Source organism: Malurus melanocephalus, unplaced genomic scaffold (genome assembly GCF_030028575.1).
Source record: "Malurus melanocephalus ecotype Western Australia unplaced genomic scaffold, MMel_1.1 scaffold_2, whole genome shotgun sequence".
NCBI lineage: Eukaryota > Metazoa > Chordata > Aves > Passeriformes > Maluridae > Malurus > Malurus melanocephalus.
This window is the reverse complement of record NW_026623234.1, coordinates 6,549,559-6,573,804: the sequence shown is the minus strand read 5'-3', so window position 1 is coordinate 6,573,804 and position 24,246 is coordinate 6,549,559. Positions and strand designations below refer to the sequence as shown.

General features: G+C 43.4%; 1 protein-coding gene across 5 annotated transcripts in view; it reads right to left on the bottom strand.

The window, feature by feature from the left end:
• Positions 1-8,101: 8,101 nt before the first annotated feature.
• The window catches only part of DPF3 (double PHD fingers 3), a 169,244-nt gene continuing 153,099 nt past the window's right edge, over positions 8,102-24,246 (bottom strand). For 4 of the 5 annotated variants that reach the window (XM_057366639.1, XM_057366629.1, XM_057366655.1 and 1 more), the window contains 3 exons: positions 10,943-11,055; positions 9,548-9,629; positions 8,102-8,497 (listed from right to left, as the gene is read on the bottom strand). In XM_057366639.1, coding sequence (XP_057222622.1) covers positions 8,427-8,497; positions 9,548-9,629; positions 10,943-11,055 — 266 coding nt within the window. In that variant the 3' untranslated portion in view covers positions 8,102-8,426. The remainder of the gene's footprint in view (positions 8,498-9,547; positions 9,630-10,942; positions 11,056-24,246) is intronic. The other variant, XM_057366673.1, reaches the window with a different exon arrangement.

Genomic DNA, 24,246 nt, shown 5'->3' with positions numbered 1-24,246 from the left:
GATGTAGCATCACTAGAGCCAAGCTAAGCCAGAACAGGGTATAAATAGAGCAGACTTAGAAATTACTATTTTCTTACATGTGTTGGGGGTGTACTCAACTATTAAGCAGCACACACTTTTTCATAAAGACTGAAGTCTAASACTTAGATTTGGCCTCTTTGGAATAGCAGGCCAACCACCTAAAGTCAATGGACAAAAGTTGACTAAGGGCAGCTGAGACTCAGTCCCACTTTTGAGAGCATTGATTCTCTTTCGTGTGTTGATAAATCACACTCCAGATACCATTCAGACTAAGTTGTAAGCTATAATGTTTTACCCTGTTTTGTTAGAATGCTGACACACTTTTGCAAAACAAGCAGAATTTTCTCCTTTCTCCTTCTTCAGTATAAGTATTGCTTCTTATAGGATTCCAGGTYTATTCCTGAGAGGTGAGCAATGTTTACAGTAAATAACAAGATGATATACAAATATGTATGTATATTTGTATATATAGCTTAAAGTCTCCTAATTATAAGGCTCTGCCAATGTATTAATGGAAATGCCACTATTCAGAGATCATTATTTCAGCATTTTATAAGTTCACTTGCACATCAATGACWAAACAGCTTTTATCTGAAAAAGTACTATGATGTCACAGATTAATCGTCCTTCTGTTTTCTTTTAGAATAATGGGGACAATGTTGTCCCAAATCACGTAAAGGATCAACAGCAAAGATTGTAGCTCCATCTTCCTCACCCCCACTTTTAACTGTTGATGTTTTTCTTTTCAACCACTTCTAGTGAAAAGAAGTATATACCAATGGCACATTCAGTCTGAAATGGCAGATCAAGAAAAGGTAAAATTGATAAATTAGCAGGTGTACAAGCTTCAGGTTCTTAGGAGGTCTGACTGAGTAGTACAGATGACAATTTACTTAAATGCTCTTGAGCTTCTCTTTACATCTGCAATTCAATGAAATCAATTATTCCCAAGCCTATCCCCATCACTTCTGACCCAGGCTCAGTGCTGGAAGGAAGTCTAAATAAATGGGAAGACTGTTAATCTCCACTGCAGCAGAGGAAATGGAAAGTCATCAAGGAAAAGAGGAAACATCTCTCGCTTTTTTAAAATAACTTTTTATGACTAAAAAGTCTTTATGAACTACTGTATGACCTTAATGCTGAGTTGAGATTAAATAAGCACACAAACTTGATTCCCTGCAATGTTCAAAGGTTTGTTGAACACTTCYAAGGGAGAGATAAAAGCTGATGGTTTGATTTGGACCTGTCCATTTTTGAATTGTTCTRGGCCTTTCAAATCAGTTTGAGTATACACTTGCTCTGAAATATTAAAAGAAAAGAAAAAAATGAGAATGAACAAGGAAAGATACTTTGTAATGAAGCTCAAAGGAGATGACACTTGGAAATTTCTCATGCACAGCCTTCCCAAAAGAATGCAGGGGCACAACTCTAGTGTTACACTTCTAAGAGAACTATGAAGGAAGAGTAGGGTAGGTATGACCTTTATGTCTTGCCCTTTGATTTTCAGCAGATACTTCCTTTTCAGTGCTGCTCGCAAATTCTGCACTGACAGTGCATGGAGAACACCCAAATGCAGTCCTGTGTCCAGCAGAAGCACATGGTGAAGCTGGAAACACATCTGTGCCCTGTAAGCAGKGAGTTTAGCCTTCCAGGCAGAAAATCTTGAGAAATAGAAGGGAAATCCTTATCTTGGAGGCACAAAGGCCTCTGATGAGCATTAGYAGTTTCAAAGTCTTATTGGCAAATGCTGGGCTGTGCTTCCTCATCCAGAGGTGAGCCATGGCAGCAAAGACCTGCTCCAGAAAGGAGCGCTCTCCCAGACAACCAATTCAATCATTCKAGACATGGAAAGGAGATGAACACAATGAATGCATCATCCTTTATCAGTCTTTCAGAATACAGAGAATCAAACCTGCTCTGCTCTCTCCCTAGCTTCTGCAAGTGGGAAGAGAGGAAATATTTCCTGAGTCACCATGGAGGTGAAACCTATAGTTTATTACAATGAACTGAATCAGATGGATGACTAGACTGACAGGAGACTGAAAGAAAATATCAATACCTGAAAAATCAGCAATTTTCAGGTATGAAGTATTTTATTTTTAACTTAATGCACACAAAGGGCAGTAAGCTGATCTGAAAATAGTAGTTTCCTTGTTTCAAAACAGCAGTAGCAACATATATTCTAAATGCAATAACACTTTACATTTTCAACCCAACATGGCAGAAATACACAACAATTATTAATAAGCTGTTGGCGTGGTTCCCCAGCTGCAAAATGCCTGGCACACAATAAAAGGATAAACCCTAAAACCCCTTCTGTCCCCCAGAGGTACTTGCTGTTCTTTACCTTCCCCCTGCCCCCTCAGTTTAGCGCCTCAATGCACTTGGGGGGTCCAAACACCCCAGCAATGCAGCTGGAGAGACAGGGCAGTGATGCACCTCTCYTCTACCCCGTGCTCAGGTTGAGCCATCAGGACAGTGAAATTGTGCTCACACATCCTGCAGCCTGGCCCCAAGAGAGCCACTGACCCCAAGGCCGAGGACACTGCCTGGGAGCGTCAGTCACCCTCATCCTCRTCTGCAGTGCAGTGAGACCTTGTGGCCCAGTCAGCAGCAGCAGAGACAGAGCTGGGACAGTGCCAGCACTCTCTCTGCAAAACTGCTCCCCAGGAGAGGGGACGTGATGCTCCAGCCTGGATGCCACCAGCACTGGTAGAATAAGGACACTTGCACAGCGAGGGAGGGGGAGCGGGCTGGGCAGCTGCACCTGTAAATCTGTCCCCTTCAAACCAGAGACACTCCCCCTCCTCTCCCTGCCCCTCCAGCAAACCTCAGTTTATCTTATGTAAACCAGACCAGGTTTGGTGCCTGCCCTGAAAAGCCATTTAACTATTGCTAAGGCTGGAGGTCATTGCCAGTAATTATTTCACCACTGAAGATGAATTTAGCTCCCTGCCAGTCACAACTCCTGCCCTGTTTTACCAGAGGAGAAGCACAGCCACAGTAACTAAGCTTTTTTGTTTCTTTGCAGGGTCTTGCATCCAAGTCCTGTTTTGTCACCTGTTTCTATTTCCCAGGCAGCGTCATGGGCCTGTGGCTGGCAGAAATAAATGGCATAAGGAACAGCCCAGATGAGCTGGTTCTTGCTCTGCCACAGCCTGGTCTGCAGCACTCAGGGCTTGCACATTGCTTGTAGGCTCCAAATGCTTTGCAAAAGCTGCAAAGAGTTGCCATCCTGCCTTTTGTCCAGRATGAGGCACAGATCTGCTCAGTGGTGCAATCCCTGTTGAAGTGGAAATAAACCCATGCTTTATCACTCCACATAGGTGGGCTATGGACAATGCCCACCTCCCAGAGTGGCTTGGAGCAGCTCTGAGTGCCCCTTCATGGGCAGCTGGGACAATCCCCAGCACTGCAGGACAGGCTGATAAAATGCCAGGTGACTTCCTTGTGATCATCCCACAGCCTCCCATAATAACATTGCAAAGATAATCCATCTTTTAATCACGTCCTCCATAAGATTTACATCTTCTTCCCTCACAGACWGGTGCCAGATTTTCCCCAATATAAATTGCATTAACTTTTAAATTCACATATTGAAGTGACTCTTTCTAGAAAGATTGAAATGATAACTTCCGACTGTTCTGACAAAACACCGTTTTTGTATGAAATAATTTACCAGATTGGACTTGGATCTGTGAATAATTACRGTTCTCTCAAAATCACAATTTTAAAAATCAGTTTATTCCACACAGAGAAACCATGCCCAGCTCTACCTGGAACTTTCTTGCCCACAATGCACACTGTCCCTCTGGCAGTGACAAGCTTCATTAATAACCCTTTCTACCCCCATCCACGCCTCACCTTCCAAATGACCCCTGTCAAAACACATGCTGTAGGTGTGAAGAAAATGCAACAGCCCCATAACGCTGCATGGTGCAGGGGATTCTTCCTTTGGGGCAGAATTGACTAAGCTCCTTTCAAAGAGAGATGAGAAATCATGATTTCAAAGTTATTTAGAGTTACATTTGCTTCAAAAGTACACACGTTAACAGTGGCTTTCCAAGCTCAGGAACTGGTCTGAGGTATATTTACAGAATGTAAACCCTGTGCACTGAAAATCAGTGCAACAAAACAGCTATGGAAGCACAGTTTGGAGGCAGGTTAGGATCCATCTCATGTTTTTTAAAGATAGTGGCTTTTCCAAGGGTGATGGCAACACGAGTTCACTTCCTCAGTGGCACCACTTGGATGCCTCCTGTTCCGTGGTCGTTTGTCCACTTCTGAGTCTGCCACCACAGGTGCTCCCCTCCCCAGCCAGTCCCACCATGGACAGAAAACTGGGCAGCAGAGCCCACAGATGCAATGGAGGGAGAGCCAGAGGCAAGCCATGATTTCACACAATGCAGTCTGAATGGTTCAATCTCTGGAACAGCCCGAGGTAGCTAACACCAAAGGAGATGCTATTGTGGGCATGAAGGAGGTAATGTGCAATTTACTGCATCACTAAAGATGATTTTYGCTGACTGACCTTTTTTAGGTTATCCAAAAAGAGTTAAAAATTAGAAGGACCCCATGCATATGTTTAACTAACATACTTTAAGGCCATTATGCAGACACTGCTTGTATTTAAATACATCCTCTCCCACAGTAAACATCTGTTTTCATAATAAGGCCAGGAAGAACAATTAAATCATCCAGCCTGACTTCCTTTATAACACAAGCCTTTTTCAGACAGACATTCCTGTGATTAAATAAGATTGCATTTAATTAAAATACATCTAGGAATCTGTCCATTCTTGATTTGAAGACTTCAAGGCATGCAGGATCTACTGTCTCCTGGTAGTTTGCCCTGATTTGTGCTAAAATATTAATTACCTTGCCTACATAGAAGAGCTTTGAAAAACACCAGAATTTGTTCACCTCAGGGGCTGTCAACAAACTTGCACGTCCTGCCACAGCAAGAGAGAGAGCAGCACACTGAGCCAGAGCCCTCACACTGTTCACTGCCCAGACCAGATCACTGCCGTAAGATCTGCCTGACAGCAGATGGTGTTGCCCAAGTCACAGATCCCAGCAGTCACACAGCAGAACTATCCCCAGCGTGGCAGGAGGTGACAGGGAAGCAATTATCAGAGTTTCTAAACTCCTCTCCCTCACCCCCATGGTTGTGCCACAACCTCTCCACATCTCAGTAACGCTGGTGCACTTTTCCCTTGGGGGGGTCAGTCTGTATTTCTTAAGTTCACCAACACGTGTGACTCCAAATGCATGCTAGAAATGTCACTGAGAGGTCCRTTCCAGCCCCTTATCTTGGAGCCAGCTAGTGAAGAAGGGAAGCTGTAGCCAGAGGAAGCTCTCAGCACAGGAGAGCTTGTATCTGATCTGCTGCCAAAGTTACCTGGAGCTGCCTGGATACACGGCACAAAGCTGGAGAGATGAAACGCAGCTGGGCCACTGCGGGTAAGCACCTTGTCACACTGATCTCGGATGGAAAACAACATTTTGGCATTGAAGATGCAGCAATCTCTCCTTCCATCATACCTCATTAGTGATGGAACTCAGCAAGGCCATGGAGGAGTGTTTGTGAACATGAAAGACACTGTTGGCTGCAGAATGGTTGTGGGAGGAGAAAACAGCRCTCTGCATCAAAACCACAGAATGGGAAAGCAGGTGTGCAGAGAAAGCACAGCTCCTTTAGCAACTGTCAAAAGGATGGAGACCACTGAAATTTTGCACCAGCTGGTCCCAGCAGCCAGGCTACCTGAGACTTAMATGATGAGCCACCAGAGTCTGCTTAACACACAGGCCAAAACAACATTTCCTCTCCATTCAGGAATGCAAACAATACACCTAGTGCCCAAGCTCGGTGTAAATACCAGGAAACTGGAAGGGGATGGCCATTTTTATGATGGAAGTCTCCAGGTCCAGCAGGACTGGTAGCTGAGGAGCGACCCGACCGTTAACCCACATCTGCTGATCCCACCACCAGCACCACCATAAAAGATTCCTCCAGTGCACACACTTCTCAGGTCCAGTGGCTCTTGCCAAAACATCCATTTTCTGTGAGAGAGCCCAGCAGTGTCTGTGGAGAATACACACTTGCTCTCCTGGCCAGGACGGCAGCAGGACTTTGCATCAGACTGAACCATGCGATGGCCCCAAAGCAGCAGATCAGCAGGGTTCAGCCGCACCAACAGSTGGGTGTAAATGCTCACAGAGATCAGCTGTGTCCTCCAAGAGSTCCCCAGGGGCAGGGCAGTTCCAGACTGGGAGGAAGATGCTTTATTTTACATTTGCTCTAGAGCCTTGTCCCAACAGGCACCAGATGCAAGTGCACAGGCTTCCAACATTTTGCTCTCCCCAGAAATTGTGCTCAAATTCATTTGTGCTCTCAGCTCATCGAAGGGCTGTCACATGGAAAGCACGAGATACTGAATGAATTTCACAGGTAGCCAGTGCAGCTGCTCCAGGAGAGATTTGGTCCAATACAATTAGGATAAATACTTTCTACAGTTTTTTTTCTAGCAGGTTAATATACTCTGCTGCAGCCTGAGAAGAGGCTGCAGCAGTAGGTGGGAGAATCCGTAGCTGACACAGCTCCTTTCAGAATGTAAGCTGAACAAAAGGGGAAAAAACTATCTAAATAATGAGGAAAAGTGCACTAGGTCAGTATAGCTCATCCTAACTAAGTGCAATTAGCAGAAGGAAGGAAAAATAGCTCACCAATATTGTTTCACAATGTCTTTCAAGTGTTTGGGGACATTTAATTTTGCAGAAGAGTTTCAACCAATATAAACATGCCAAATATAATCTTCAGTACCCTTACCTACTTGTACCAGCAACATGAGTCACATGCTGCTTGGGACTCTCATAAATTTATAAACCCACTTGAATCTATGCATAGAAAGTGATATACATCATATCCAAGAAAATGGTTATTCTGGGCTACTTGGCAGCTCAGGGAGTGGCAGGTTTTTAACCTTAAAGATGTATCTTGTAGAAAATACTTGATCTACTCATCCTCCTAGTAATGTCTTAAATTATTCAAAAAGATTCAACTGCAATAATTTTTTTTCAATGGATGCTCTCACTTAATAGTTCTCCATTTCACATGCAGAGCTTTGCTTAAATAAAGAAGAACTATTCCTATTTAAATTTTTTAATCATAATGAAAATTCTTCTGTTCATATTAGGTTCAGGAAATTATTCTTTTCTTTAGAGCTTTTCTTTAGAGCTGGGGGAGGTTTTTAGACAGATTATGTCATTGGCCAAAAATGTGGTTGTATAGAATTTGGGGGMAAAATTACTTGGAAATTCAGTTAGATCTTGATAATTACTTTGACAAAAAACAGTAAMATAGTGAAAATGCTGAAAGCCAGGATTTGGCAACTCCCAGAAATACAACTTTGGGTTACAGAACATTTTAGTTTAGAAATTTCAAAAAATTAATCAAAGTGCTTCATTTGACCTTAAGCCAAAGTTGTTCCTTTTTGTAGCTTTCTTTAGACTGCTCAGAAAACTGACAATTTTTCTTTCTATTATCAACTTRAGATGCCAATTTTTATTTTTTCAATTTCCTGAGCTAAACAGAAATTCAGTTGCACACATAAGATTTTTTCACTCTGAATTTTCTACAGAAGAAATTCTGTGTCTGGACGGTGTACTGGCATTGCAGTGGGCCTGAATATCCTGAATACCAAAGGCAGTTGGCTTTTCTAAGTATCTCTCTGTGTGTGCATACCAATACTGCTCTTCCTTCAGATACTCTTRAAACAGTTTCCCAAAGATCTGCCAAATAAGGACATTTGATTCAATGGAGAAAATGTCACCCCAAAAAGTTTTGATCAGCGCTTCTCTCAGTGACAATGTGCTGTTCAGGAACTGGGAAGTWTTGAACTAAATGCTGCTCTCAGAGCACCACTTTTAAGCACCCATTCACATACAGAGCGGCTGCAGTCAAGAGATTTCCAGTCAAGCCTGTGAAGAGAAACACCTGGAGCTGCTCCCAGCCCAAGTACTCACCAATAATTCCTTGGAAAATATCTTACTACTTTTTCATTAAAAAAAAAAAAAAAAGACTAAACAGAAAGCACAAGGCCACACAAAATTGACTTCTCCATGTTGGTATAACAACCCTCCCCCTTCCATAATGCATGTGAGCCTGTTAATGGCAAGCAGCAACCATGCATAGCAGTGAAGAGATTTCATCCGGAGCATCGGGAAAGTACAGTCCCAGCAGAGCCCAGGAGGTCTGGCATTAGTGACAGTGAACACCACAGATACCTTCCCGTATTTGAGTGTCCGTTCATTTTGATGTGGGTTGTGTCTTTGTGTTCTAGATGGGAATTGTGTGCTGGTATGGCAACACCAGGAGCAAGGTGTTTCTTGACTGCTGGAGCTCCTCAGGCCTGATAGCCAAAAGCTGATGCTCTCTCTCTGAGCAGCTCCTGGCACAAATGACAACTCCAGCTCCCTGCAAATGAAGAAATCCTTCTTATAGGAATGGCATAAAATCCAGGCACTCAGAGTTTATATCAAGRTTGCCTTCAATAGAATATCAGATATTCCTAATATTGGAACTGCCTGTATTTTTCTGAAACAGCCTCTGGTGCCCTTATTTTGTGTCCATAGGCTTTCCACATGAGCTGCAATGCTGCTGGGGTGTGTATAGCAATGAGGTGGTTTTTATTTTCCCACTTTCAATACACCACTTCCCAGTGGAACAGAAACCTTTAACTAATTATTAGCTGCATTTCAAAATTTTCCCCTCCTGATTTAGCTTCCTTTTAACCAAAGTTACAAACATTAGCTCCTGAGTGCATGATTGATTTGTAATTTTTCTTGTCTTGCCCGCAAACTGCAGTCGCTCACACTCACAAGTCTCCTGCTCCAATTCTATTGCTCTCTGCAGATTTTAGTCAGAGAATCTATAAATGGTAAGAGACTGGCTCCTCTGCTTTACAGCCAAATGACAAACTACAATCAGTTGTAGTACACTCAGACTGAACCCCCTGCAGAGGTCAGAACCACATACCAAATATAATGCAGACCACAAAACCCTCACCCTGGCAAGACACAAACATATCATAGAGCAAGGAAGGTAATTCCTCTTAATCCAGTCTCCTGCCAGCAGGCTCTCAGATATCCCAGAGATGACATCCCTGTCTGGGACTTTCTCTCTGGGACTTTGACTTCTTAGGAAGTCCAAATTCACAATTCACAGGAGCTAAATTGAGTTGACTAAACTGAGGTAACCCATGACATGTGGCATATCCACAGGTACCCATGCCCACAGAAGACCCATGTCCTGGAAGAGGAGGAGACCAGGCAAGATTGAATAGGATACCACAGATCACACTAAACCTTCACATCTATTAGTTTTCTTTTTTTTTCCAGTGCTACCTTCCTTTGCTTTGTTACTGCTTCCTTAACCCTGCATGGGTCAAAACACCTTTCTGAAATTCTTCCCTTCTCTGCAAAGATTTCATTGTGATTTTCAAAGCAGACTTGTGTCATATATTACCTTCTGGGGGCTCAAAGACTGGTGGATTCAAGCAATACATGTGATAGCCACGGTCACAGTCATCACAGAAGAGCAGCTGGTCCTGAGGCAGGGTTGTTGGAGAGACAGTAGGGAAAGAGGGAGAGAAGGAGAGGAGAAGAGAGAAAATTATGAAAATTAGTCTCTTGCCAAGATGAGAACATAAGTATGGTAACCAGCAATGCTCATCTGGGAATGCAGAGCTGCAACAACAGAGACAAAGACTGCTGGGATTCTAAAGCCTACAAGCATCACATTTGTTCATCCATGATCAACCACCATATTTCTGAGAAGCTGCAGAAAGCCTCTCTCAACACAAAGGCAGCTCAGTTTCTAACTAGAAAATCACTGTGACAAGTGGAGGGCTTCCTTTCCAAGATGGCCTCATAAAGCAGGAGTAAAAGCTGTTATGCCAGGGATACRTTGCACTGAGAGATGAGGAGAGGCTTTGCTGGGCTCCAGTGTCACCATGAGCTGATCCCGTTCCTTCAGAGGAAACTTCAGACTTCCACCRTTCTCCAAAACTCAGCTGAGTCAAGTTTTTGTGAAACAGATGGAAACTACATGACCCCACCATGTGGTCTGCAGCTCTTTCATGTACTTGGGGTGAAAGAAGCTGCTCTGAAGTATCCTGTGATTCCTAAGGCAGAACAGCTCCCTGGTTTCAGATTTCCTTTTTTTGTGCTGAAGGAAAAACAAAATCTCAGGCTTCAAATTTATTCTGCTGTAGGGAATATAGTGTTGGCTAATCACCTCCAAAGTTCTTCAGTCACTGCCAATTCTCCAAGTTTCTCACGGGCCACCAAGGACCCTTAGCGTCAGATTTTAACTGCAAATCCCACAGAGAGGACATTGCTCAGCTGCAGGCTCTGGAAATCACTGGAATAGGTGATTAGGTGAGGTCTAACCATCCCAGTTCAAATGGTTTCATGTTTCCCAACTCTTGTAATTAAGGTTAAGAAATCATGCCAAGAAAGTAAAGAAAATCAGGGACGGAAGAAACACACTTGCCATCTCTTGGGTAATCACGTATTCGCATCTGCTTCTGACTATCATACTGCAAACACTACTCTCTTGCAGCTCCCTGCGACAGGAATTCATGTCCCCAGCTAATTTCTATTGAATAAGCACACAAACCGCAAGTATCAGCATCTTAAACAGCCCTATATGATACCCGTGGCAATTTCAGCAGAGACCAGTGACTGACGGGGGACACTGGGGAGAAGCCCATCTTTGCTTTTGGGGTGGCTCCTCCTTGGAGACACACAGAAGCAGCAGCAAAACACCGACCCACCCCATCGCCACATGCTTCTCAAGGGTGGGCACGGCAGCAGCTTGCAGTGATGCATATTTGCRTGAAAAGGTAAATGGACTCACATCGTTCTCTGAGGTCCCACAAAGGCTGCAGGATTTGCACTCAATGCATTGCCACTGATAGGTTTTAACAGCCTCAGTCATGTTTGTGGTGAACTGCAGGCAGGTCGGGTGTCCTGAGGAAGATCGGAAACAACGGTCATTGTTAAGGCTCACTTACTCCTTGTTCATTAACCGGTATTAAATTTGGGAACAAAACACACATGGACATGGACTGATCACAACATGGGCTGCAACTAACAGATACCAAAGAGGAAAGCAGGCATTAACCCTTTCGCTGCCGGGCACAAGAGAAAATCAGAGTCATCTCCACCCATTCCCCATTGGCAAAGCAGTTTTATTCAGAGCTCTTAAAAATGGTTTGGCTTTGAGTTGGTTTTTGTGGGGATTTTTTTTTTTAAGAAAACAAGAAAAAGAATGAAATCAGAAACAAACCCAATTTCAGAGAGAGACCATCCGTCTTAATAGAAATTGGACAACAGTTTCAATTAGCGTCGTTTCGACCGGAACGAAGGACCTGGTGGAAATCAGGTTATTCTCCATTTCACAGCTTCCCTTCCTGGTGTCCAAATGGGTGGAGCAATTCTGTAAACTTTGCTTAATGGAAGCAGTAGCGTACAGAGAAGACGCAAGACAGGATGGAAGGATATAGCTTTTAATTTTTTTAAGAGCTCTGCCGCTAAAGTTGGTTGGCACAGAAGAAACCAAATTGCACAGCTAACCTTCCAGGATCAAAACAAGAAACCAAAAGGAAAAAAAAAAAAAAACCCAAGCCAACTCCCACAATGAACTAAATGAAAGGAATAAAGAAGGGAAAGCTAGCAGAACAGTCACATCTAATCAGGAAGGACAAATTGCCAGAGTTACAACCCCCGCCCCTACATGCGTGTCGACTTCAGCTTTGCAAAACAGCGGTATCACAGTAGCAGGGTCAGCAATGGGCTTTCTGGAGGGGAAAATACAAACAAACAAACAAACAAACCAAAGGTAGGATCAGTGTTCCTTCTGCAAAACAAAACAAGACAAACACACCGCTGAAATAAAGTACTGTACTCCCAAACCACCCCTACCAGGCTGAGACATTGCCTGAGTCACCTGCAATAAGCTCCTGCCTGCCTTCTTGGAAAGCCCCATATTTAGAATCCCTCTCTGACACACTTAAGCATTACCATTGTGCATAGTCAGGGCAGGCAGTGTCAACTGCTCATCTGTAGAAAAGCTAGAAACACAGCTATGCACATCCAGCATTGCCGCGTGCCACTTCTACAAACTGGCACCACAAGCTGCCTGGGTTTTCCACCTCTACTCTATCTGCTGTTCTACAGCCAATGGGTTAGAAAAAATCTTTTCCACTTCCACCAGCCTGAGTGCCTTTTCAAGAGTGGAGAAAGAAAGGCTGTTTCTACACTAGGAGAAAAAGGCATGTCTATGCACAGATGTGCCATCTTCATTACCAGACCTACCAGCAATATTTTGCTTTGCCATCACATCACCCATCAACACCCTACAAAAAGTTTCTGTATTTTTCAGTTAGTGAAGCAAACAGTTGCTGAGAATTGCTGGATAAGAAAATAATGTAGTAGGGAATATATTTCCTTTATGTGTCCATGATAACACAAAATGCTGTAAAGGAATTTTTGTTCTCCAGTTCTATTTGCATGGTTGTGATACAAAAACTAAGGCTGTCCAGCAAAAAAATGTGGATGCATTATTACAAGGAAATTTAATAGAAAATAAAGGAGATATTTAGAAAAGGAGGGATCAATGAAATTGCTCATATCACTCTTAAGCCTTTGAACAAAGAAACATCTTGACAATACTGATGAGCTCAGATGGGCTAAGAAGATCACTGGGTTTTGCAGCCCTTGAAGTGTCAGCACAAAACAAGTGGCAGATTTTACTGAGATTTACAGTGGACCAACTGAAGTTCTGGGGACCTTGAAACTGCAACTATGCAAAAGGAGATATGACAAGATAGCTTTTCTTGCTGAGAGGACCACATATACTTTCTGATACTACCAAACTAGCAGAACCTGACATGACACTGAAATGTTCTTCTAGATCTGATTTACAGTGAATGCAAACCTTATTCCAACACCAGTAAACAGAACAAATGTGCCACACTACACATCAGGGAGGAATTCATCCCAACAGGAGAGAGTTGCTTCCAGAAATGTTGTACAGTGCTGGAATATATCACAGAAAACAACTCATACAGGGAGGTGGATTAATCAGAGAGTTAAATAGCTGCAGTCATATTTGAAAAGAAACAGAAAGAATTGAATCAAACTTACAGAAATAAATCACAGCTAAATGCATGCACATCTTCACATGCTCACTTGCCTGTGTACACATTCCAGCTGAAGACCCTCCCTTTCTTACACGATATGAAGGTCAGGTCCTGTTCACTACTTTATCTCTGTCCCTTCATTGAGCCATTCCTACTCTGGTCTAGTTATCAGTACTGACTATTCTGCTCCTCATTTGCCTCAAAAACACCTCTGCAGGTCTCCTGTGCTGCAACTCTCATCAGTGGTGCCTCATCCTTGAAGTGATACACCCTATATCGCAGAGCGCTGCTTAAGAACCACACCTACCACAAGCCTAAAAGAAACAGTCTCTTGTGGGCTGAGGATTCCTTAGAAAATATTCGTAGAGCCAGGGCCACCGTAGTTTCTTTTTAGTAACAATACAGAAATATTTTTGAAAACATACCAGTTTATTCATTGCATTAGGYTCTCCCTCCAAGTACTGTGACTACAAGAGTAGAGCTGCAGGTTGCTCTCTGTTAGCCAAGGGGCAATGCCATGTGTAAGGCAAAAAGAATGTCTTTCTTCAGCCTCTAAGTCAGATGCTCTTGCACATTTAGCAACATTCCTTGTAGTACCATGACCCCAACCTAACATTATTGGAAAGATTATTTTTACTAAGGCTGTCATCATGATGAGGCCCTGCAGTGTAGGGCAAGCATGCCACTAGAAACTCAAAATACTAAAAATCTTTTTCCTTCCCTCCCTGCTCTCTCCTTCTTCACAATCTCTCTTTCCCTGCTACTTTTGTTCAAAACCTAGTGTTTTACATGCTATGAGAATATTCACACGTCCAAGACTTCCTGAGGTGTGTTAGTGAACACCATCCCTGCTCTGTACCACAGAACTTCCTAGCATTTCCTCTGTGTCGGAATACCTGAACACCAAGCCCTGTAGCTGCATGTGGCAAGCTACTACAGGTAAATTCAAATTGCCTTTGCTTTTCCTAAAAAAAAAAAAAAAAATAGGGCTAGTTCAGGTCACAATATTCTTTTACACAAAGAGCAGTCCAGAATGTGATTCAAGTTTCAGACACTGTGGTAGCACACGAGTCAGAGGGCAGAAAGTCTTCTTACTGTGTGGTTAAGATGAAGAAACAGTGTTATTTCACCTAATGGTGTGATGAACAGCCTTTGCTGCAGCGAAGGTGTGCAGCAGAGTCTGCAGCCAGTACTCAGTTAATAATTCAGGTGGTGGCTCCACCCTGGGAAACCCTGGATCACTCTCACCAGTCTGTATCAGCTCTGCAGATCYAATAGGGGAAAGAAGTAACACATATTTATGGTGTCACCGAAGTCAATAGACAGACCTCTAAAATACACCCTGGGAGCAGTTCTGTTGAAGGAGAAARCAATGTGTTAACATTGACGGTTTCTAATCTACCATAACTATTCTCTACCTAAACTTCTGCTACGCTGCCACAGCTATAAACAACAGAGACAATAAAACTTGCAATGAGGTTTTCAACAGCTCATCCCTTTGTCTTAAAACAGTATTTTAAAGTGTAGATCAGCTTTGAAAGCTCCCTCATCTTTGTCAAAACTCTCCTCTGGATCTGAACTCTGAGACTGAGATCATATTTTATAGTGACATCAGTGTTTCACATGCCACTGCCTTTAATTGTACACTATGTCCACCAGACATCTGGTCAGAGGAGTGGGGGGGTTGAGCACATTCCGAGACCATTTCTTGTSTCCTGCACCTGATACAACTGCAGGCTGCTGGGAAAGATAATTTTAACATAAATACCTTAAAAAAAATCTAAAAATCTCTTCTGCTTACACTGGCTGTATAACACTAAAGACCAAAACTGACATTAAAGGGCAGGAGCAATCTGCTGCTCCCAGGCGCTCTGTGACCAGTGAAGGCCTTAGAACAGCTCATTAGTGCTTTTTCAATAATGGATTCTGCATTGCAAGATTAATTGCAGCCATGTGCTCTGTCACACCCGCCACAGACTATTTAAGTTAACAATCCAATCAATAACCTTTTTCAAACAAAGGCAGGGATTATCTTGAGGGGGGAAAAAATAAGCAAATACTCTTTTTTAAAAAAAAAAAAATGTGAAAATATTTATACAGAGTAAAAGGAATTTTTACCCAGTTTCCAATTCTTTCCATTATCTTCACAATGTAGTGGTGGGCTTTTCAATCAATAGCATGATGGAAACTCACAGGCCTCCTGGCTATATTGCATCAGAATTTATTCCATAAACTTTCAGGTCTTTAAACAACTATAAATACATATTAAAGATATAATGACCTATGTCACAGGAGCCCCATCCAAATAATGGAAGCTATACATGCAAAGAAAATGCATAATTTCCTCCTGCTAAGATTGAATAAGGATTGCTGTGGCCACTGCCATAATTTCACAGAATTATTATCATTGTCTGTACAAAAGAAGGGAAACTTGTAGTTCCAATAAGTGATCTGATTTTATGGTTATGATTTAAATATTTACCCCACATTTGTCTATCTAAGAAGGCATACTTACAGATATGCAGTGACAACAACAGACAGATTGGAAAAACTCAAATATCCAAGCACACTGAAAGGCTTGGCTCTGCCAGAATGCCAGGGCTCAAGGAGCTGCAAATCTYAGAAAAAGACCAAACATTCCTAGGGGATGAGGCTGGGGAGCTCTTTGCATTTTGCTGGCCTTTCCCATCTTGCAGTGTGGAGGTGTTTCAGTGTAGGGATTTATGCCTGCCTGCTCAAATGGAAGTACTCACAAACAGAAGCCTTCAAAAGTGTTTGTGAGGTGAGGATCCAAGGCCTATGGACCCCCTACCACACTATCTCCATGATATGGAGAAGCTAAAGTATTTTATTACAGAAAAATACAACAGCTTTCCTGGTGGCCAGGGCAGTGGTAGATGCTGGAGGCTGCAGGTGAGGAGCTCTTGTCTCACCCCCTTCAGCACAGGACCCTGCTGAATCCAGCTTCTTAAGGAAAACATACAAACAAAAAAGAAAGTCTCATTCATAGCCACCCCACTGGGGTTTATTACTAACAGACAGAAGAGGACAGGAAATATCACTGTGAATTTCTATGTCCTGAGCAAAGTGAGAAAACCTGGCKGTTTCTCCCAAAGTGCTCCAGCACTGCCAATTCTGCTAAAGAAGTGAGTCCAAAAGGACTCTGGTTTCACTGAATAGTCTGGACGGTCTGATTTGGTCAGAGACCAACTCTCCTCTATTGTAATATGCCACAACATGCCAGTAATTGTGGAAGAATTAATGCCTTTAATAATTGATGGATCTCTGAAACCACTCAGCTGTAGAAGAGCTTATAGTTCCTATTCTTTCATTTTCTGGCCCTATAGTTGTTCTGGCCGGCATGGACAGACCTTAAACTGAGCCCACAAAAAGAGAAGGGGCACTCTGCTGCATTAGCACCAGGACTGGTGGCCAGCTGCACTCCGGAGGTGGTGGTTTGCTTCTCAGTACTGCCAGTTCCAGCGGAAGAAGTTACATAAATTACAAGCAATTGCACAAATAGCTGGCACCGGTACAAGAGAGCCCACTTTAATTGTTCACCCAAGGGACAGATAAAGCCCCTGTGCAAAGGGCAGTGGTTCAGTCCCAGTTGCAGTTTGGCAGGTGTAATTGGAGTCAGTGGGAACTGAAAGCAGGACAGACCTGTATGTGACAGCAACTAACTCCAGAGATCGTGGGGAAGTTATAAAATGGTGGCGTGTGCAGGTGGCAYTTGCAGCTCACCCTGCTGCACTGCCCTGCTGTTCCTTTAGCCATGCAAACACCAAGGGCACGGGAAACAGAGGAGTGAGCTCCTGCCAAAACAYCCCTCCTCTCCAGACACTCGCCAGAAAATTTCATTCCCTGAGGAAAGCCCACCGACCAGCTTTACTCACTCCCAGCTTTGACTCTRCAGCGCTGCATAATTTCCTCTGAAACATTATTAAGCATCAAGAGCTTCAGCAGGATTAAGGATCCTGGGTTACAGAGGGTACATAAAGAGCAAAGTTTGGCTCAGAATGCTCATGTGCATTAACAAATGAAGGGTCTGTGTGTGCACAGACCCACAGGCACCCAGRGACATCAGCTCTGGACAGTGTAACTCTGCCTGCCACAGGGTGGGATTCAGGGGTGACCTCTGAAGCATGCAAAGGGACAAGCCAGGAGTGAGTTATTCTGGGCTTCTTAATGGTTTGTCAGTCAAATCACTCCCCACACTCCATCCCCATGGTAGCAGATGCCCCACATCTCACGGGAAAGCTACTTGAGAGCTTTAACCACTTTAAAGTTTTAAAACTTTAAATGTTTTAAAACAGTTTTACTGCAATAGGTTTGTGTGTGCCTCTCTCTGTGTACCCCCCCCCCTTTCCCAGCAAGCACAATCCAGCCATACATATCTTAGCAGGGAGAAATTTAAAAAAAAAAAAAAAAAAAAAAAAAAAAAGAAAAAAAAGTTACCTATTTTAAAAGCCTCTAAAATGGCCGACAATTAACTTGGGTGCACACAAATCCCTACCCAGGGACAACACCCTGATGTGGGCTGGGGGTGCTGCAGCCAGGCCCTCTGCTCTGTGCTCAGGTTTGCCCAAAGGAGGAGGATGAGCCCTGTTAGGGTTTGCTGGTGCTATGTGCGTGTCCCACCCTGGCCAGACACACCTGCCTCCCAGAACTGCCGGGACAAGCTGAAATCTGCACCTCCACTTCATATCTCCCAGGGGTTTGGGCTGGGTTTGGGGCAGATCTGGGGCACAGGCTCTGTCTTCCCCTCCGAGGCTGAGCAGTGGGGACTCAGGCACACCCGACACACACTGCCCTTTTCATTGCAAAGATGCTGTGATAACGCAGAACTGGGGCAGCAAACTGAGCCCTGTGCTTTTGCAATCTGGGGGACCAGAAACAGCCCCCAGCTTTAAAGCCAAAGGAGAGGCCACACACCCTGAGATCTCATCTCAAAACCAGACAGCACTCGGCTCCCTCTCCTTCCAGACTGGCCCCTATTAACCACTGTTGGCCGCTAGACAAAATGGCTATTTCTTGCCTAAGAAAAATAATGTGGAAGCACTSAAATAACCTTGTACTGAAGCATCAGCTTGTTAATGCACTGGTAAGTCATGCCAGCGCTGTACAATTCCTGGGGGTGAATTAGGTCAGAGTGACCTCCAGAAAAACCACCAGGCTGCATGGCTGCGTGCTGCATTATGGGTAACGATCTGCTAATTGCCAGGAGGCACTTGGGCTGCTTACCAACACCAACAGGAAGGAAACCTGCCTGCAGGCACCGCACGGACTCCATATGCCGGGGACATAGCTCCTAATAACGAGAATAAACCCATTTATAGAACACGAACTGGCCAGGAGGACAGGCACTGAATGCTAATGCTGCCCAGGCTGTGTAGCTCTTTGGGGTYGGCTGCTGGAGACCCCCAACAAAASCCCCACTCTAAGAGGGGCTGGCTTTGCATTTGGTTGCACGGTGAAGTAGGGGTGAGGTAGATGGAGATGAAAATGCAGGAGTGGGAGAAAGACTGCTTATCCAGGCAAGATGAATCACCACAACCTGGAAAGCCAACATCCCCTTTGCCCCGGGGACATTTTCGTTACCCTTCAACAAACTGCAGTGGAAAAAAACCCCCGGCACAGCTCCGACCTCGTCGCTATGCACTGCAGGCTCCCCAGCCAGGCCAGCTCACACACCACAGAGCTTTCAATCAACTGGCAGGCTCACTAAACCCTTTCAAAATGAGCAACCAAGCAAAAATACTTGGTCATAAACACTAAAAATAGGAATGGAGGATTGGGTTTTGTTTTGCTTTTTAACTTGGTGAAACCAGCTCTTCCTAGTGCATTAAATCCACCTCCCTGGCAGCCCATTTAGAACATCTCCTCCCCCCTGGGAGAGCCAAAATCCCCAGCTATAATGAGCCGAGTGGGGTGGTATTTAAAATGCTGGGGAAATGGCAGCCTGAATAGCCTTCCTCGAGCGCGCTGCCTTTGTTAAATCCCCCCATAAAACAAGATATCAGCACTGCCCCTCCTCCCTTCCCTTGAACACGATCAAGGACACTTCTACCTGCCTGAGTCCACATTCCCTGTCCAAATACCTGGTCTTTCCCCAGCTCCTCTGGTGCTAAAGTGCCTCGCTAACACAGCCACAGATGCCCGGCGCTGCCCATGACACCAAGGGAGCATTTGAAAAGACTCCAGTGTTTTTACACTGACCCAGCCAAGGGTGGGKGTCTAACCTGAGCTGGTGGCAGCAGCAGATGGGACACATCGTTACCCCAGAGCGCTCCAACAGGGGCTTCTCCACTGGGATTGTGAGGGAGAGTGCAATGAGGGTGATGTGTCATGGCAGGGACACCTCTTCACTAAAAACAGGCCATGTTCACCCAGTCCGTTCAGAGAGCATCACAACAACCCCACTGCACCACTGTGGTCCTCCTCAAGCATCAAGGGCTGTGGGGAGAACTTCAGAGGTGATTTCACCCGTGAGCCACAGAACAGACATCCCRTAAATACAGCTGTCACTTGGAAACAGGGTAAGCTGATGAATTTGGGGAAAGGGGAAAATGAAAGAGTACTTATAATTTCTGGACTACCTTTCTAGAAAGACTAAGGAATGAATAAGTAATTCCCTACCAGCATGGTTCCAGAAATTTCAAATCAATTGGCAAACTCGAGAGAAACTATTTAAATATCATCGTTTTAATATTAAAGAAACTTAACTATGCAGAAGATACCATGCCATCGCAGAGACAGAGACCTCACTGCTCTTACATGAGGTGACCACATACYGTCTAAGTAAAGATATTCAGCACATGACAGGTAAATGACTGATCATTGAAGTGAACATGCTGAAAATGCAAGAGCTCTGCCTTTCTCACAGAAGCATAATTTGCACTGGTGCTASTGTGACTGTATATTCAGACATAAGTAGAACTGCCTCACTCAACAAACACCAATTTGGAGCAAGTTACTTCAATCCCTTGTTGAGTTAAAGAAAGCCTTTCAGCTGCCAAACAGGCAGTGATCCCCTTGCACACTCTCCATTGTTTGTAATGCAGTGTCAGAAGCTGGAAAATACTGGGGTTTTTTCTTTCCTTCTCCATCAGTTAAAGCCCCTGTTTGGTTGAGAATTTTTAAGTGCCAATAGAGATTTCATCAACAAGACAGCCAGTCTTCACTTCACCACCAAACTCCCACCAACATCAATATCTAGAGAGAAGTAAGAGCTATATCCACATGCTGAAGAGCATCAGTATGAGCGTGGTAGAAGAGAGTGAAATGTCTTTGTTTACTGACTAAAAAAAATGCAGTTTCAAGATGATCTAAACATTTGAGTGAAGGAGAGAATTTGAACAAAGTAGTTTCAGTCCAAAGCAAGTAGGAACAGAGAAAGGATTAAGAGGTGGCAGGGTAAAAAAATGATTTGCAGAAAGATTGAAACATTTTGTACCAGTGTCTCACAAATAAGAAACRGGACTTTCATTTTGGAGCAGTACCTTGCTTCAGAAGTGAACCCAATGGCAATGTTTTTAAGAAAGAGAAAAAATAGTCACAAATGAATGTTTCATTCAAGCCTGCACACAGTTGGGAAAGGGTAATTTCATTGAGAAAAAGAGATTGTGTTTCATTTTGAATCAAAGCAAAATCTTTTCTCCACACCATGGTATTTTTCAGTTCAGTTATTTCAATAGCCTTTTTGAGTAAATGTYCAACAAAATGCTACCAGAGATTAAAACACTACAATTTTTTTTCCCAGTGGAAAACCACCTGATTAACATCGATGATCTATTTTCTTAGAGCTCACCACACCTTCCATCCCAGATTAGTCAAGTCAAAGTGCTGGCCATTCCTTAACCTGTAACAAGTGASTAGTGCTGCTCCAGCCTACACAACCAATACTTCATAGCAGCTAAATATCACATCAAATTAAACTAGAAATTAGCTACTTCCATGACAGTGGACACTAATGTCCCTCATTTAACAGTTCACTAGTCTTGCTAATTTTTARCACCAAAGGAATTGTTTAACAAAGCCTATACAAAAGCAGAATATTCTTGTATTTAATACCAGAAAATGACCTTCCACAGCTCTACAATCTGTGACTCTTCTGACTCTGTTCTTAGCTGGCTGCTCCTTTAACCAGCAGGACTGTTGCTCAGTGGTTCTTTTAACAGCCAGGAAGTTGGGAAATCTCCTCCTACAGGTCTGACCAGGCTCTAGGTACCTCAAATCCTGTCATTTTTAACAGCTGTTGAGGTGTTCATCACCTGGAATGTTCGCTGTTAGGTGGGATCCCATTACCCACAAGGTGTCTGGCAATTCTCAGTGATAGCTGCACTGAGCCTCATGAGGACTAATTCTTCTTCACATAATTCAAGACCTGTAGATATGGAAACAGTCACAAAAGGGATATAATGGCTGTGGTTGTCCTTAGGAAATCCATGTCTGTTCTTTTTTATCAGCTCACTAAATATTTGTAAAATCTCACCCTTAATGGAAGGGAGAAAAGGGTYGTGGAGAGCTGGTTAATGAAGAGGCTGCAAGGGAAATCAAGTCACCTAACACAGGGAAAGTACATTTCTCCAGATGAAGGAATGCATGACTCTGGACCACTTGCATGCTTGAACAGCACAACAGTAAATTCAACCTAAAGACAGTTTGTGGACAATTAAAAACTCTCCTGTGTCCCCAGGCTGATGGACACATTCAGAGGTACAGTCATTGTCAAAGGATCTGAGAAGGGCTGGAACCTGCTCTTTAAGAAAAGCCAAAATCCAGCTATTCCAGCAATGATGGGACTCTACCCCAGAATTCACTGGCTGTAAAATGAGTTGCTGAGCCTGGGGAACAGGCTCTGTTTAACATATTTCAACCACTCCCAGCAGAGCACTGATGTGAAKCAACTATGATTTGTACCAACATGGGAAAATTAATTTCTCAAACATAGACTTAAAGCCATTCCATGCAAACTCCACTGCACAAAGTGCTACATGAACTTTAAAGCTATTCCACACTGGTAGACACTAAAATAAAAGTACTCCTTTAGTGACAGCACATCTTTCCACTATTTTCCATCCAAAGACTTCCTCTCCCCTTGGGGAGTTGGCCTCAATACTGATTCCTGAAAGCATCATATGAAGAACTTAATGACTGTTGGTGATGGAAAGAAATACAAAATAGCAAGCTAAGTCTGCAGCAATGCTTGACAAAACTGTCTCCAGCATTATTTAAAATCTCTAACCTGTTTTGAAAAAGAAGGCTATATTGAAAAGATTTGGTCAAGTTCATTCACTTTCTGCAGTCCACAATGAAGTCACCAACAGCAGGACACTAAACAGCAAAGATAAATGTAATGAGAGAAGCTTCAGTCCAAGTGAAAAGTTACGCTTAACACCTACCTAGACACCTACCTTAACAAACCTAGATATAAACTAGGTTTTACTGAGAATTGGTTGTGGAAGATAAGCAGCACTGAGAAATTAAACCCCACTCTAAAAAACCACAAACCACTCAGTGTTAAGATACTGAAGGGAGGTCATGTCTGTTCCCACTCAAGAGGTACCATCCATCAGCTGAGTTGCCAAAAAAGAAGAATCCCTCTGCAAGCTCTCTCAGGCAGGCAGCAGAAGTTCTTGGAGCTTCCAAGAGAAGTTCCAAGAAGTTCCAGAGTTCCAAGAGCTGGGCCTATTGCCCAGCTTCAAAGTTTAAAGCATACTGCCTTTTCCTTAGCAGGGCCATTGGTTGGCTTGTAGATCATTCAAAGTTACCACAGCTGTCTTAGGCAACATTAAGCCAACCTGTTTCTAATTATGGATGGCAATTACAGCTGCAACATTCTGCTCCAGAAAGCTGTGCTTTCATGAAGGTAAATGCCATCCTTCTCCCACCATGTTCACCCACAAGAGAATCATGAAGCATTACAGACTGCAAAGACAAAATATCATGAAAWAACAGATGAGATAGTATAAGTTTCTAACACACACTGCAAGAGCATTTGTTGAAACAGCAGAAAATGTAGTTAGGTCTTAAAAAACATACTGGTGAAGTTAAGATGCCAAAGATGGATGCCTCTCATATTGTGTCATTAAAATCAAAGATAGGGCTTAATTATGGCAAATGTCCAGCTTTAGTGCAGCAAACAAAATATGACCTTTATAAAATAATTTCCAAGGGATAATGGAAATCTTAAAAACATCAAGCCACAGTTTGGACACACCCAGCCAAAGCTGAGGGCGGTAGTCATTGCTTATGTTCTCTGCTATGCATGCCTCAAATAGTTGAGATCTTACTCATCCATCTTCARCACCAGGGTTGGGACAGGGTACAGAGAAATCTGTCATTGCTAATGAGCATTAGAAGCTCTTTATAGAGAAAGTGTTATGGGTTTTTTTTTATCATCTATAGGATTTTGAGTAGGGCTCACAGATCCAAGATGCGAATTTCATCAGATTTTTTTCCTGAGTGGAGGTAAAAGTTTGGAATAAACCTTAAACCAGTGCAATAGTCTAATTCTGGCCAAAGCAAATTAGCTGATGCTGTTTTCACTCTACCCAGAGAAATCAGGATTCCAGCCCTCAGCCTTCAGCTCAGCCTCAGCTCAGGGAATCACAGCTTTGGGAGCACCCATTAACTGCTACAGTGCTGAAAGGCATTTTTAGTTCTTCCTGCTGCCATGTCTCACACTTACTGGCAACAAACACACTGTTTCTTCCAAACAGGAAAATAAGATTATTTCTGTCAGCAGAAATCTGTTCAGGGGGCCTATCTGTTTGGATAATTTCTGCAAAACTAARGTTTTCTTCAACATTTCTAATTCCAGGCCTATGGCATAAATGAGGACAATGAAAATGACAATGGATGTTAGAATGGGAGATGACCTACTGAACAAGAAAAGTGCACCGATGCCATGAACTAACCGTTTCCTTCCTTCCTTCCTTCCTTCCTTCCTTCCTTCCTTCCTTCCTTCCTTCCTTCCTTCCTTCCTTCCTTCCTTCCTTCCTTCCTTCCTTCC